Here is a 17,262-nt window from a genome sequence, read left to right on the forward strand (position 1 = left end):
GGTGACAGTCATCTAGGCTATGCTTTGTGGGAAAAACAGGATCAGCAAGGAGCCCATTGTGGCTGGAGTGGAGCCGGGCAGAAGGAATAAGGACACTGGCCCAGGATGTGGTGATGCCAAGAGCAGGGGAAGCCCAGCCGTCCTCGTAAGGGGAGTCTGTGAAAGCAGAGGAACTTATGTTTAAAAAGGCACCAAGGGGCGCCTGGGTGGCACAGTCGGTTAAGCGTCCGACTTCAGCCAGGTCACGATCTTGCGGTCCGTGAGTTCGAGCCCCGCGTCAGGCGCTGGGCTGATGGCTCAGAGCCTGGAGCCTGTTTCCGATTCTGTGTCTCCCTCTCTCTCTGCCCCCTCCCCCATTCATGCTCTGTCTCTCTCTGTCCCAAAAATAAATAAACGTTGGAAAAAAAAAATTTTTTTTTTAAATAAATAAATAAAAAAAAAAAATAAAAAGGCACCAAGTATTTATTTTCTCTTGTAATTACTCATTCCTTTTCCCCCCCTCTCTCCCCTGTTCTCCTTCCATTGCCACTTCTGCCACCTGGGCTTTTACTTAGCCCATGTTGCTTGCTTTCTAGCCTTTCTTCCCTCTGGCAGGTAATGGCCAGATCAGTCTTCCCAGGCCACTTTCTTCTCATCTGCTGATCAACCCGGGGTTGTGGTCGGTCTCCATTCTGCATGTTAAAGCTCAGACTTGAGGGGCCACCGTTCTCCACTGCATCATTTTCCAGAACTGCCCCACACAGACTCTAGTCTGAACGAGGGGGTTACTCACTGTTTTCAGGCATGTGTGGGGCCCTTGCCCTTCAGAACCTTGCTCAAGCCTGAACTGTCTCACTTCTAGTGCCTTCTCTCAAACCACTGGCATGGCAGTCCTTGCACCTCTCAAAGACCACCAGAAATCTGGAAAGTTGTTAACCTTTTGCCTATACCATTCATTCCTAGAGTCTTTCATTAAAAAGTGTGTTGAAAATATGCTTTGTACTAGCAGTTGTGCTGGTGCTTATGGAGACCAAGATGAAAGAAGAGAGTCTGCCTCAGGAGCTGAGAGTGCTGTGGGGAGACAGAGGATAATAAATTTAACATTTAGGTAAAACGACCTGGAATTTGTGTTAAGGGTCATGAGAGAAAAGAACACACCTCTCCGGGTCAGAACGCTGGGCTAAGATGGGCCCTGATTTGGATGGGGGGTACCTAATGTAGGAAGGGGTAAGGAAGTCAGAAAGTGTAACATTTAAGCTGAAGCTGGAGAATGAAAAATAGCCAGCTAAGGGAAGTATGATGTGGTGGAAGGGGAGCCTTCTAAGTAGAACCAAAACCATTTCAAAGGTCTGAGGCTGTGAAGAGCTTGGGAATATTGCAGGAGAAACGAAACTGAACAAAGGCCACGAAGGCTGGAGCATAGTAAGTCTGGTGAGAATGGCGCCGCGTGGGGTTGATGGCAGGACCAGATGATGCAGGCCTTGAAGGCCATGATAAGGAGTGTGGTTTTAAGTGCAATGGGAAGCAATTGAAGTGTTTTAAGCAAAGGCATGACATGATCTTATTTGAAGTTGAGATTGCCATCTGTTCATTAAAATCCATTTGTTTTTCTCCCTGGGCACACAACCAGATTCCAGTCCTGGGTTCTCTTTGCAGTGGGCTTTAGGCCATGTGACTCTATCCTATACTTAGAAGTAAGTAGTAGTGGTGAATAGCTACGTGGTAAATAGTGGTGAATAGCCCCTCGACTAGGGCTAGTTCGTAAAAACCTCCCATGTGGGCTCTTCAAAGTGTTTCCCTTCTGACTGGGCAAACTTGGGAGCCCACGTGGAAATGCTAGAACCACTGTCAGCCTGGACACCTGAAAGGCTATATGCAACAGAGTCCCCTTGCAGCTGACGTAGAACTGCCCCGAGCTTTTGTGTGAGCAAGAGTGAAGCACCTCATGTGTTGAGCCATTACACATTCTGTCCATTTGCTACCACATTCTGGTTTGTCTAAAATAATAGGATAGTGTGAAAGAGAAATTTTGGCTGTGGTGCTCTATGAGAATGTGAGACAGTGTGAACAATAGCAATGGCCTAAGTGAAGCCCCCATGGGGAATAGAGAGATTTCACTTGAAATAGATTTTAGATGATTTTGGGTATAGAATTAGCAGCTCCTACTGACAATTTGCTGTGTATAGTCAGCTTGTGGGGGGAAAAAACACTTCACTTGATTTGACTTTCAAGTGTGATATTACTTATTTTTTGGACTTACCATAACCTACCTCACTGAATACCTTTAGGCATATATTTTATTCATTTGACTAGCTTGCCCTAAACTAGGGAGCGAACAGACCATGTCTTTGAGAAGTTTTTATTTACTATGGTGTCTAGTATAGTGCTTTAGATAAGCTTCTTTTTTCATTAAACTTTGCTTAAGTTAATGAATGAAAGGGTAGGCTCTCCGAATTTTTGTCCATGGAGTTGTGTGACCCAGCATTGCCTTGTCATTGATGTCACCTCAGCCTGGCTTAAATTTTCATTGCCTTCTAAGGGAGAAGTTTAGCTGTATCAAATTTTTTGTGTTACCTGTATTTGCCCAGTGAGAAGGGAAACAGCATAAGGAAGCCCGCATGGGAGGTTTTTATGCGCCAGCCCTGTTCTTGGTATTCACCACTACCACTGACTTTCCTGGGTAGGATACAGTAACATGGTTCACAGCCAACTGCAAAAAGAGAGCCAGGAAATGGGATCTGGCTTAGTGGGGGAAAGTAATATCACGGGGCCTGGGATTTGAATGTTTGCAGTAGAAGGTATGTAGGAATGTTTTTTAAAGGCATGTGAGCTAATCCTCACTGCCTCCCCATCACTTTCAAGTGTCCCCACCAGCTATTGCCCATTGCGCAGAGTTGCTTCAGTGACCACTGTTTCCATCCACAGTCAGGCACTCATCTGGGAGAATCATTATGATTTATGGAAAGTCTCAAGATAGGAGGCAGTTTCCGTAATCCAAATGAGCAATGATGAGGTCTGTAACTAAGAAAGTGGTGGTAGAAATAGAAGGATGGGATAAGAAACTCAGAAACTTTATAGAACATGGTGACTAGATGGATTTGGGGCAAAGAAAAGACTAGAACAAGGATGAATACTGAAGCCTCATGCTGATAAACCTCAATTTGTAAACTTAAATATATATCAAAAGACCAGTGTTTTCAAGATAAAGCCAGTTAATGCTGCTTACCACCAAAGGGTGGCATTAGCATTGAGACTGGACATTTAAGCCCAGGACGTGGTACTGCTGGTTGATGCGTTATATATTTACTGTGTTTGTGCTTAGTTGGGATGTGTTTTGTGAACATTACTAAACCATACATGCCTGCTAAGGACAAAAACAGTGATGTTGAAATTACTGGTAAAAAGAGATACAAGAATAGGACACCAATGCTAAATAGATTAAAATGACAATTGAAAATCATGAGAAAATATTGGAAATTATATTCGACAGTAGGTAAAGATCTAATCAGGCCTCTTGTGAAAAACCCTGTATTTCACAGTACAGGAGTTGGGGAAGAGTAATTGACCAGATGAGAAAACAACTCCAAATATGGGAGCTGTGTTTGGAAGACCAGCATTACTATTGAAGGCCCGTTAGCTCAGTGTTCTTTTTTAATGAAGGCTAGAAGTTTGTTCAAGAAGCTAAAGACTAAGCATGGTGAAGGAAGTGTGCTGATGTTTTCTTGTGAGATGTGGTCACATAGGTTCAAGGGCTGTTTGTGCATACCAGGAGGTGGTTGTTGATGTGTATGTGGGGACACCTTAGCTTCTAATATTTCCCTGTGAGGCTTACACAGGGGAAGGAGGGGACAGAGTGAACCAGGTAGAAGAAGTCAGAATGGAAACTGGGGCACAGAGTTGAATGCAATAGAAAAGCTACAGTCAGAGGCACATTTGCTGAAAACAAATGCTATTTGTAGCGTGTACCTACCTTTCATTTCTGTGTTGCTCAACAGAGAGTGGTGGAGCCATTAGATCAACAGCTAGAGGGGATGAGAATCCGTAAGGCCCCGCCTATGTTCTATGAGAGCCAATGATCCGATATTTGAAAATATAGAATAAGCTGCGAGCCTCAGATGAAAAATATGACTTACTTCTAGATCCAATGTATATTTCTAAAATAATTATAATTCTCACACCGACACATTATTTCTTCAACTTGGTTTTCAAATAAGTATACTGAAATTTAAATTAATACTACCTATTAACGTATGACCTTTAAAGTAGAAATGTAAGCGGTAACTATTTGACTATAATGTGAACTTGACACCTAATGAACCAGTTTCAGACAAAACCATCATTTCTATTCAGCTAGAGTACTGAATATAGTCCTGGTATTTTCTAAGTAAAAGGTGAAACAGTCAGAAAAAGACTAAATATTAGAGAGGTAGAAGGCAATGAATACAAGGATAACCTTTTTAGTATGGAAGGATGAAACATGAGGAGGAAAAAACATGAGTAAAATCAAGTTAGATTAAGATAGGACAAATAGGAGTTAGTTCTTCTAATTAATAAATATTGGAAATGCAAGGTTTTTACTGAATCTTAAAGAGGCTATTTAAAGTGAGAAATAAATTTATTTACTGAGTGCACTATGGAACTCATTCTTCTCATACCATAATGGTTTAGAACAAAAATGTAAACGAGTTACAAAAAATGCTAAGCATGCACGTACAGATTATTATGGGATATTAGGAGACGTTTCTTGAGTTTATTTCCCCTGTAAGATTTCTTTTAGAGATAAAATACCTGTAGAATATATAAATGCACTTCTTCTGCAGTCTGATGAAATTTGTATGTTGTGTAATTTTCTTTTCTTACCCTAAATTTCTTATTATACCTTATGTGAATTATTTTATTCTTGTCATATATGAATTTCTGCCTTCTATGAACTACTTAACCATTTTAAATTTTTAGCCAAAAGTAGAAAGAAAAAGCATTCATTTTCACAAATTATATTCTTGCCATTTAAAAAGGTACTTGTGAGCTAAAGGTGGCAGATACTTCTTTTCAAAATTAACACATTTTATGCTTTCTCTAGGCTGGAATGATAAAAAGTGATAATGATGAGTATTTCATTGAGCCTTTGGAAAGAGGTAAGCAGATGGAAGAAGAAAAAGGAAGGATTCATGTTGTCTACAAGAGATCAGCAGTAGAACGGGCTCCTGTAAACATGTCGCATGACTGCTACTACGGAGGTAGGCATCTTTGACGAGGCTTAATAATTATCTGTAATTTTAAGGTATGATGAAAACAATTCTCCTAATCCATTGAGGGAATGTGACTGTCATGTGCTCTTGCATAATGTGAAGGTAGCAAGAGAAGTTTATAGATCATGAAATGTGGCCCGCCTTTTTTAAAACATGTAGCAGAATATATGTTATAGGTATTATTTTATTCTAGTGCAGTATTGTGTCCCTAACCAGTTATTTATGACTTCTTTTATAGTTTCACATTAAAATGATTTTTTCTGTAGCTTCTGTGAAAACTTGGAAATATTTTTGCCTTCTACAAGTATCTCAATTGTGTGTTATTAATACTATTTTCAAACTTTTAAAATGAAATATATTGACATGACAGAGAATAATAGATATGTCATAGACACATTTGCAAATAAGAATGCTGGGGCGCCTGGGTGGCTCAGTCGGTTGAGCTTCTGACTTCGGCTGAGGTCATGATCTTGTGGTCCATGAGTTCGAGCCCTGAATCGGGCTCTGTGCTGACAGCTCAGCCTAGAGCCTGCTTCAGATTCTGCATGTCCCTCTGTCTCTGCCCCTCCCCCTCTTGTGCTCTGTCTCTGTCTCTCTCTCAAAAATAAATAAACATTAAAAACAATTTAAACAAACAAACAAAAAAGAAAATAAGAAAAAAGAAAATAAGAATTTGACTTTAAGGTCTATTTTGCAAAATCATATTTTTACAATATGGAAGAGAGAATGAGTTGAATGTTCTGTCAACTTTTGCTTCATAATAGGCTGGACCACTAAAGTCAATGAAATTATGGCCTGGGAAGCTTTTCTAGTTTGTTTGCTTGTATGAAATCTGAAGGTAATTTGTTATTAAAGACATGTTTTTATAAGTTGAGTCTACAAGTTCCCTTTCTGGAAGAGAAAGGAAATTTGAGAATCTGTTTTTTTTAACCAAATTTCAGAAAGGCTATATTTATTTTTGCCAGGCCAACTATCTGAATTAGAGATAATAGAAATTTCCGCTAGGGAAATGTCAGGGATAGAAATAATCTTAATTTAATAATCTAGATTCTAGATTAATGATATCTTGCCTTTTGAGACTTATTACCTAGTTTGATTTTCAGATACCACCAGTTTCTGTTAAAATGCCATACTAGTGGGATAGTAGAGTTTAAAATAAATGTAAAAATTGAGGCACCTGGGTGGTTCAGTTGGTTAAGTGTCTGACTCTTGATTTCAGCTCAGATTATGATCTCACGGTTAGTGAGTCCTGAGCCCTGTCTTGGGCTCCGTTCTTGGGATTCTGTCTCTCCTAATGTCTCTCTTTGCCCTTCCCCAGCTTGTGCTTGCTTTCTCTCTCTCAAAATAAATAAATAAACTTAAAAGTTTTTTTTTTTTTTAAATTAACAAGACCTGAAGAATTATTGACAAATATCTGATTTGAAGCAACAGCACTGAATTAATAGACGCAATACTATGAAGTGTGTGCCTATCCTAGAAGGTCACTGTGATGTAATCAAAAGAGACCACACTGCATTTAGACAGATGCTAATAGTACCTCTAAAATTTCAAGTTCTTCTGTTATCTTAGATTAATATTTAACCTTTCTGAGCCTCAGTTTATCTGTGAATGAAGAATTAAAATATGTTGCACAATTATAGTATTAGAAATAGTATATGAAAATTGTTGAATGTAGCCCTCAACAATAACGGATGGTTAATCAATGGTAGCTGTGGCTGTTGTTATTGGTATTAACTATTAATATGAATTATTTTGGGCAAAGAGGTATGTGTTAGGAGTTTTAATTAAAAGTTAAACAGGCATTGCTTGCCTTCATGTTGTGAATACATTACTATTAGTTCTTATTTCTATTTTTCATGTTTGAAAAATGTCATTCTAAATCAGAAGACTGGTTGTATCAAAGGGTAGGTAGGAGAATACAGTACTTTTTCTAGAGTTTAATTCTTAATATCCAATATCTTTTGTGAGGCAATGGTTAAATATCTTTTTAAAAAGCATGGCCTACATGTTCTAGAATTGTATTAGAGGGCTGGAAGCCAGGTAAATCACTATGACTTTCCTCCCAGTTGCTCTTTCTGTCATACCTGTGGTTTCACCAAGAAATAGATGCTCCATTTCAGTGCCTAAAGGTATCCATCCTGGTACTTTTCAGTAGTATAATATTTACAGAGAAGGAGAGAAGATTTTTTTTTATTGAAATAAGACAGTTATGAGAAATATGATGTTTAATACCTATTGTATTTCTAGATACTAGATTAGGAAAAATAATTTAGTAGTCAGGGCATGTAAGTTTCAAAGAATTAGATTAGATTTAGGCAATATGGGGAATTTTAGTTTAGAAAATCATTTAAAATATCAATTCTAGTAGCATCAGCATCAACTTACTCAGATTTTATAATGAGTTGTTTTTAAGAATGCAGACACTAAAAACCTTATTTTTTTGTTTTTCAGTTTTGAATAGAAGATTACTTTGTAGCCAAATAGGCCACAAAATACATTTTGGTAAGGTTTTCAGCAATCATGGGTCAAAGGAAGAGGAGTTCCTTTGTTAATTCTCAATTACCTTAAAACTTGACCCAAAATAGAACATAGAATGTTCCATGATAAGCCTTAGTATGAACTTAACTTTTATTTTATTTATGAAGTTCTGATTGAACTGAGTTGCTGATGATGTCAATTTACTTCCTTTTGAGAATTTTAAATTGTAACCATGTATTTTAGAAATGGAAATGTCTTCCTAAGGTAAAAAGAGATTCAGATTTAGAACTTTAAGTACTATACTGTAACTTTAAAATTCTTCTTTTAACTTCATGGTCAAGGACTGAGAGCCAAGTTTTTTCATGGACTACATACTTTCCAAGTGGAATTAAGAATATATTCTTATACCTTATTCCATCATTCTAAAATGTAAAATTTAACAGATTCTGGGTTTAAAAAGCATATTGATTTATAAATGAAAACTATAGTATCATATAAAATAATGCTTTGTCTGGATCAATTCAGGTGATTATTTTAGGAGACACATGAGGTCTTTCTTCAATAAGTTATAAGAAGGGGATTAAAATACATAAGATGTACTTAGAAATGCATTTGAGGGACATGATCTTAAGTTTCTCTGACAACAGGTCATCAGGAGGAATTTTTATCATAAACAAGGCACTTCTGACCCAACAGAGTTTCAGCATTAGGGCCCCTGTAAATGAATATTTTGCTGTGTTTTGTGGGTTATCCCCATAATTGCCTGGCCATACATCTTGCTTTGTCAGCTTGGCAACTCAGAGCTGTCATTTATTTGAGTTCTCTAATTTGGTGCGAGTATTTTATATTAAAACCAGTTATAACCTGAACTAGGTGATAATAGTGAGATGGAGAGAAGGAGCCAAATTGGATTGAGACTGAAGTGAAACTGACAGATTTATATGATGCAGAATATATCAGGGATGGAGAGAGAGTAAAGAAGGATGACTCAGAATCCTAATCTGAAAGACTAGAGGATTCTCTTTTCAGAATTCAGATATTTAAAATGAGGAACAGAAATAGGCTTGATGGAGAATGACAAGTGTATATGTTTGGATATATTGAGTCTGAAGATCCATTGGAATAGTGAGTGAATAAAAAATGCACAGTATGTTTTCATAATCATGTCTCAGAGTCAGTGAATGAATGCCCTTTACATGTTGAGGTAGGGTAGAGGTTAGCTTGGAGTCAGGGGGCAAGAATTGGCTTGTGGATGCTTGGAATGTCTCTGCTTGCCTTCCACTCTCTCTTTAGCAACTTCATATCAATGAGAATCAGAAGGTGCACCTTGCACAAGATTAGAAGCCCATGAAAGATGTTTGCTACCAGCACTATAGGAAAGGAGGATGTTTCATCCTTAAAACACAAAAACAAAGCTAAAAACAAAGCAAAAAATATGCTTCTGCATACTCAATAACCCTAAGCTATTCCACTTGACTAAAAGTAAACATCTATTTTTATTCTTTATCCTCTTAGAATATTTATCTAGGTTTCCAATAAAAGTCACAGCTTTGAACCTGTTGAGATAATATATTATCTCAACCATTTCCATATATCACACAGATTTTCTTTCATCAACTCTTTTTTTTTAATTTTTTTTAATGTTTTCATTTATTTTTGAGACAGAGAGAGACAGAGCATGAGCAGGGGAGGTGCAGAGAGAGAGGGAGACACAGAATCCAAAGCAGGCTCCAGGCTCTGAGCTGTCAGCACAGAGCCTGACATGGGGCTCTAACTCACGGACCATGAGATCATGACCCGAGCTGAAGTCAGACGCTTAACCAACTGAGACATCCAGGCACCCCATTTTCCTCAACTCTTAATAAGGAAATTGTATTGTTTTTGAAATCTGAAAAAATGTGAAGAACTGTTTGAAAATACATTGAACTTGTAAAATCACAGATGCAGTACTCTGCTTTAGAATTACTGTTTTAAGACGTAAAACAGTGTTACATTTGGCAATATAAATGATCTCTTCCAGTGCAGAATTGGCAGGTGTTTATAACACATAGTACTGCCAGTTTCTGGCAAAGAAGTTCCATCCTTTGCATTAAACAACAAACATAAACTGTGCATGTTTATGACAAAAAAACTTGTCTACTTCATCATTGGGGGAAGAGTTGAATTTACTTCTTTTTTTGATTTCTGCTTTGGGAGGATGGAAATCACATCCATTTTTGGACATTTAGTTTGGACAAAATTATTTTATATTTTGCTGGTTTTGAAATTTCACTTGGGAGTGTCCTGGTTAATCAACCAATAAAGGATCATAAAGTTCACCTCCACTGTTAAATCAATCATTTGAGTTTAAACTCAGATGAAAAACAAAACATACCCCTGATCATCTCTTAAGAATGTCTACATTGTTGTCAATAAAAGTTTGCTTTAGGCAGTCTATTTCGGGGGGGGGGGGGGGCGGGGGGCAGGGGGCCTCTACTTGTATGACATCATTCAGCTTTTCATATTTTTTTAAATTTAATCCCTAGGCCCTTAGGCTTCTCCCATCAAATTACAAACTATTCACTCACCAGAAGCTTTGTGTTAAAGTAATTTCTGTAATTACTTCCTACCAGTGGGAAACAAGGAATAGTAAGCCTTTATCTCCTAGCTTCCTTTCAGGATTTTCATTTTCCTGCACGAACCCAAGCGCTTGTGTCGCTGGTGTGGTTGTCATGGTGCTGTGAAGCAGTGTCTTTGTCCCAGGTGGGAAACATGTACAAGTCAGAAATGATTTGGGAGTTGCTCCTGGTTGCCAGGGAATGAAACTATGAAGCAAGAACTTGAATAATGGGAAGACTATTTCTTATTTTGGTGACTCTAGGAACTTCCTAGGCAGAGTCCTTCCTTGAATCTATAGAAAAGTCAGTAGGTGCTGTAACCTATTGTATTTGGAAGTTCTCATGACCTGTGCCCCGATCAAAGAGAAACAGTGGTGGGCTTTGCAAGCAACCTAAATAAATAAATAAATAAATAAATAAATAAATAAATAAATAAATAGATAAATAAAGTGAGAGAAATTAATTTTTAGCATGTTTTCGTATTAAATGAAACATGGAACATAATATTACTAAATCATTAAGATCTGTCAAATAGCAACCATTCTTTCAGGCATATATTAAATGATAAACTTTACTCATTTTTACCCGGCTGCATAGTTTAGTTTATAATATAATCTAGGGTCAGTAATTTGTCAAAGCTGCTACCAGTGGATTCATATGGAAATACTAATCATATTTATGTAATTCCTTTTTAGGTTGGTTTTGCATATTTCACAATCCATGTGTTTACAATAATTATTGGCAAAAAGAAGGCAGTTAAAGGTTCAATTATTACTTGAAATAATCCTGGAAGCGGAGTGATAGTTAAAGACCTTTCAGATGTGAAAGATAAAGGATACTACTTCATTTCCTTATATTAAAATCTCTTACAGCGGGTATTCTATCTCTTCATGAATAGGTACCATGAAAGGAGTTTGTTTACCTAGACCAGGTTTAAAGTGTTACAAATATAACTCCGTATGTTTTTTTCTAATGGAGTTAAGCATGGAAAGATAAAACTGTATCAAAAATTCAGAGCTGCTGGATTTTACTTAGTTATTGATGTGACATTAAGGGAGAAAGAGAATTGGAAGAATTTAGCTACATCTGGGCAACTGAAACAAAATTGAAAGCAGTTAATTTATATTAGAAAACAAAGATAATGCAGATAATATAAGTTGGACCTTGATTCTTAAATTAGATGCTTGCCCACTCAGAATAATTATATCAATTATTGACTCATGAAAGAGCAATTATTGCCAAGAAAAAACTTTGTTAGTGTTTAAAATGTATTTGTTCTTTCTGAATGTAAAATATATCCTGATATCAAAATATATTTTCAGTGTTTGGTTTTAATCGCATGAACTGCTTTTACTTAGGAGGAATAGACTCTATTTTTAGTAAAATATCAAGTACATTTTGACTCTGCACAAGCCAAGTGTGCCTGCTTAAACACATTTTAAAGCCTGTACTTATTTTCTTTCCCTGCACAACTTACAAACTTTCATGTGAGTAAGTGGGAAGCTTTTGTGCAAGGAATTCAAATATTTCTGGAGGTTTAGTAATCTTTCGTTTTATTATTTCTGTCTCTAATGCGATTATTATTTTTAAAGAAGATAATTTGCCATAAGGCAGCTTTTGTTCATGTCGCTCATGGTTTTCTTTTTCCTACTGGATCATCAGTTGTTAACTTTACATATAAATTTTATTTATGAGGATCAGTGCTGTTCACTTTGGTATTTTGTAAATAATTTTTGTGTGCATGTGGGTTCCTCACATCCCTGCGGAGGACTCGGGTGTGTTATTCTCAATCCTCTTTCTTTATGGGCTGTCTTTATCCTTCCCTCTGCAGGGTATCTTTCAGGGAGTTGAAGTGGAAGTTAGTGATATATGTTGAAAAAAATGGAACTATGGGGTCAAATAAGTGTAGGACAGCAACAATATTTTCTATGTGAAAATCATTTGAGATGAGATTATGGGGACTGTGGATTCAAATGTGAGGGCTACAGTCAGGCCAAATTAAATGCTCCTTTAATGCACAATTCTGCAAGGGGAGCTGAGTGCTTGGGTTTGTTCTTTCTAGGTACCAGAAAGTTTATTCTGATTTTCAGCTGTGATGCAGCTGGTCTAAATATCTATGCTGAATAAGAGACTTAAAAACTGAGAACAAACTGAGGGCGGAGGGGGGGTGGGTGATGGGTATTGAAGAGGGCATCTTTTGGGATGAGGCCTGGGTGTTGTATGGAAACCAATTTGACAATAAATTTCATATATTAAAAAAAAAAAAGAATAGCAAAAAAAAATATCTACGCTGAAAAATTCTTTTTTTTTTTTTTTTCAATGTTTTATTTATTTTTTGGGACAGAGAGAGACAGAGCATGAACGGGGGAGGGGCAGAGAGAGAGAGGGAGACACAGAATCTGAAACAGGCTCCAGGCTCTGAGCCATCAGCCCAGAGCCCGACGCGGGGCTCGAACTCACAGACCGCGAGATCGTGACCTGGCTGAAGTCGGACGCTTAACCGACTGCGCCACCAGGCGCCCCTACACTGAAAAATTCTTAATGGAAGTTCTTGAACTTGGGATTTGGATAAGATGGAAAGATTTAGTTTGGAATGATTTGAGCCATTTCCCTAAGTGAGACTATAAAGTTTACTGGAGATAAGTAAATATATGTAGCATATGCCTTTATTACTTTCCAGTACCTTACTCTCTGGAAAAAAAAAAAAAAAAAATCTTTGACAAGTTTGAATGACGCATTAGTTCAAATTGGTTTTGTTTGTTTGTATATCTTTCACAATTATTATAACCACTTAAATGCCCCATTAACTTGTTCCTTGCTTTTGGGCTGAGATACTTGTTCATTATTTTAGAGCTCTGATGAGTAACCCAAGTATCCTAAGCTTTTGTGTATATTCTTGTTCAAAGGACCGTCTTTAATGGTGAGTGTCATTTAGCCAATGCCTGTGGAAGAGTTTGTTTCTCTTGAGTGTACTTTACAGATTGCTGTGTGTTAGGTGTTAAGAATAAGGTCTGTGTGGTGTCAACACTCTGCATTTTAACTTCACTTCTCTGTCTCAGCACTTTGGCAGGTTTTGTTGTCATGTTTTCATGTTTTATCAGATTCTACTCCATATGCTAAAGGGATAAAAGCAATGTCTAAGCCCCTTTTGGGGAGATGAGTGAGTGGGAAAAGTGGAGTTTCCTTATGTCCTGCACCATTGTCCTCATACTAACAAAATGCCACTGGACAGCCTTCTAGTAAATAAGAAATTAGGGTATTAGGGCGGACTTTTAATTTCTTAATTCCCAGTTTTGGATGACACATTTAGATGGAGATGGTATGGGAATTTGATGCATATCAACATTGCCCTTCCTCATTCTGTGATCCTGGGCTTGGCTTTTGAGTCCAGTGGGAAGTCCTAGGGAAATCACTGCTAGGTATGGTGTAGGCACCACCCTATTTACGTTTAAAGGAGGTATAATTAAGTTCATCAGGCTATATATATATATATATATTTTTTTTTTTTTTTTTTTTTTTTTTTTTGGTCTTCTTCAAGGTCCTTCTCTTATCTGTGACAACGCAACATTTGAAAAGTCAGCAGAAGCATCTGTGTGGTTCTTATAGGGTTGTGATCACCTGAGTTCCTGTGGGCATCTTTTTGTCATTCACCAGTACCCTTTCTCTGAAATTTATGGAAGAAATGTTCTTTTTTTTTTTTTTTAATTTTTTTTTTCAACGTTTATTTATTTTTGGGACAGAGAGAGACAGAGCATGAAAGGGGAAGGGGCAGAGAGAGAGGGAGACACAGAATCGGAAGCAGGCTCCAGGCTCTGAGCCATCAGCCCAGAGCCTGACGCGGGGCTCGAACTCACGGACCGCGAGATCGTGACCTGGCTGAAGTCGGACGCTTAACCGACTGCGCCACCCAGGCGCCCCTGGAAGAAATGTTCTAACATCCTGTCATCTCAGACTTATACAAATTTTTATGATATACATTGAGATTATTTTCATAGATATGAGATCTGAAGCATGGATGTTGGTGAAAATAATTATTACAATAATCACTCAGACTTTTATTCTCAAAGAAAGCCCCAGCTTTTATGGATTTTTCATCTTTCCTAGTTATATGTCCCACTTTGTGTTGCAACTCAGATCTCACCTCACAGCGAACTTAAGAGCATCACTTCTCTGCTTCTTCTTTTTGTGACTTTATGGCAACGTTGATAAAGCAACTCACATAATTAGAATCAAGTTCAAGTTTTGTATTCTGAATAGGAATTAAGTAAATGGGAAGCCAAGAATTTACTCTAAATACTAGGAATTATGAAAATTGACCTTCCTTTTATTGATAGAGTATTTAAATTGTAGCACATATTAATTCTGTGCAAAAATTCATGGAGAAAACCAAGAAGAAACAGGGGGACCAGCCCAGCTCTCTCTCCTACACTGTGGAATGCATCACAGTTTGATCCTGTGCAGGAGTTTTCTATGTTAGCTGTTCTGTGAGTTTCTCTGGCTGGCTGCATAGGCCCCACTGGGCTGATATTCCTTGTCTGCCTGGCTGCTGCCTACCCTGCTGGCTTTCAGTGCAGGTCTTTCTTCCATTTGACTAGAGGCTGCCCTCACGGGTACAGCAGACCACCCTGAGTTTGGCAAGGACCCTTACTTACGCAGCACACGTGGTCCTCGGCAGCTTCTCTTGTGCTTGGTTCAGCAGCCCTTTCTACAGCCTCCCACGAAACTCTGATCTTGCTGTTCCTGTAGCACAGGAACCAAGGGGAGTCATGGCTTCCTCGACTGCAACCAGACCGATATGCTAGCAGCCCTTGAGGTGTTCTTCTTCCAGAGCCCCCAAGACAAAGCAGGAAACAAGGCTTGGGTGCTTGGAGATCCCCGTAGATCGGTATGTTTTCATACCATGTCCTTTCTCTTCTGAAATGTGGCCTTAAAGGGAACTGGGCAAAAGTCAGAACCACTGTCTCCTCATTCTCCTTTGTCTCCCTCGTCCCAGAAGTACTGCAAGATCAAAAGGGCCAGACTTGCCTTTTTCCTTCCTCTGATTAAATGCTTTTTCCTCACTATTCCAGTCTTATGACTAAGACTTATGATGGCCAGGCCTTTCCTCTCATAGGAGGAAAACACAAATAAAAACCAAACATGCAAATAAAAAACTGCTGTTTTCTGGCCTCCAGGCCTGGCGTTGATTTGTTATATGAGAACTAAGAGAATTAGAACTTCCTTTCCCTCCATACAGCTTTGCTTACCAGTCTCTTTTCTTTGGAAAAATCTTACTTCAACTCCAGAAGCTAAATATGGAGTTTTTTTATATTCTTGACTCATCTGTCAGACTTTCTGATGGCCTCCTTCTTCTCTCTTTACTTTCCCTCACTCAAGGCCTTCTCGCCACTCTTGGGGATGATTAGTGAGTCATCTGTACACAAACACAGAGAAGAATAAACATTTCCCAAATGTCCTCCCCATTACACGAGTTCTCATATTTCTGTGGTCCACGTTGTTGTAGTTCCGTATCGTAGTTGCAGAAACCGTATATATATTAAGGGGTAGTTGGAAGGGCTCTTGTTAGAATATTTTCCCCTTATTTTATACATGTAAGTTTGGATGGAGAACGATAAGGTGTCAAATGCCAGATAGTGAAAAACAGGGTTACAGATGGAATTAATGTCAGAAAAAAAAAAACAAAAACAAAAACAATTTGATCTTCATAACTCAAACACACTTTACCACATGATTTGTAGTCTACAACGTATCACAAATATGGCTTTGGCATCGTGAGTCAGTAGGAGAACCCTAGAATCTTCAGTTAGTGTCTATACTTCTAAATTTGGAGTCTTTTTTTTTCAACCTTTTTTTTTTTATTTATTTTTGGGACAGAGAGAGACAGAGCTGAACGGGGGAGGGGCAGAGAGAGAGGGAGACAGAATCGGAAACAGGCTCCAGGCTCCGAGCCATCAGCCCAGAGCCCGACACGGGGCTCGAACTCACGGGCCGCGAGATCGTGACCTGGCTGAAGTCGGACGCTTAACCGACTGCGCCACCCAGGCACCCCTAAATTTGGAGTCTTAACACTACTTGACTATTATTTCCTTTTTCTAATTAATATCTATCTGCAAATATAGAATTTCACCCCAAATTCCACAGAATTTTTTTGTGATTAAAAGAAGAAATCAAATCTGTCCTTTTTGTGAATATAGAAACCTGTTGTTTTATTTATAATATGATTAAATTACTGCCTTTTTAGTGCAAAGCAAAGCATAATAGTACAGTCATCATGAGTCCATATACTTACTTTTTGTAGATTTTTGAAAAATCTTTTGGTCCAGAGATAGGAGAGTGATGTTAAAAGTGACAGAAGTACTGTGTCCAATCCTCCTTCAGTTGAAAGAGAGAGGTCATCTGTTTTAGTCTTCTTCAGTTCTTGGCAATAACAAAGGAAAAATTAATAAGGCCAGTCATGAAGGCAGTTTCTTACCTCAGGTACTCAGATCCAGTGACTACTGCTTAAAGAACAACTTGAATATGATATACAGCAGGAAAACAAACGGGAATAAGAAACCAGAAGTGCACAGTGTTTAGTCCCTTGGGAATACCCTTATTATTTTTTTTTTCTAGGTGTAGGGGCAGAGTACAAGTGTTTATTTCAGAAAACATAATTAATATAAGAACATGTTGCATTAGAATGGAATCACACACATTCTCTGTTCAACCCCCTTTCCACATATACTCTAACTCTACCTTAATGCCCATTCCTGTGAAAGGTATTTCATAGCCAAAGGAAGGCAGTCCAAGTGTGTTAAATTTTTTTAGAGTAAAGTTAGCCAAGGATATCCTGTAAAAACAGATTCAAACATTTGAATCTGATCTCTTGCGCCAGTTTTAAAATTAGATCTTCAAACTGGATCTTTAGAACACTAAAGAAATCAGAAACCTCAGTGGTGACTTTTTTTTTTTTTTTTTTG

The 17,262-nt window shown here is 38.0% G+C and overlaps 1 protein-coding gene across 2 annotated transcripts in view; it reads left to right on the forward strand.

Annotated features, from left to right (window-relative positions):
* ADAMTS3 (ADAM metallopeptidase with thrombospondin type 1 motif 3) overlaps nt 1-17,262 on the forward strand; it is a 266,497-nt gene that overhangs the window by 112,743 nt on the left and 136,492 nt on the right. For both annotated transcript variants that reach the window (XM_086704875.1, XM_086704876.1), the window contains exon 4: nt 5,060-5,216. In XM_086704875.1, the coding sequence (XP_086561001.1) occupies nt 5,060-5,216 (157 nt within the window). The remainder of the gene's footprint in view (nt 1-5,059; nt 5,217-17,262) is intronic.

This window comes from Puma concolor, chromosome B1, assembly GCF_028749965.1.
Source record: "Puma concolor isolate L17-30 chromosome B1, mPumCon1.1.hap2, whole genome shotgun sequence".
Classification (NCBI taxonomy): domain Eukaryota; kingdom Metazoa; phylum Chordata; class Mammalia; order Carnivora; family Felidae; genus Puma; species Puma concolor.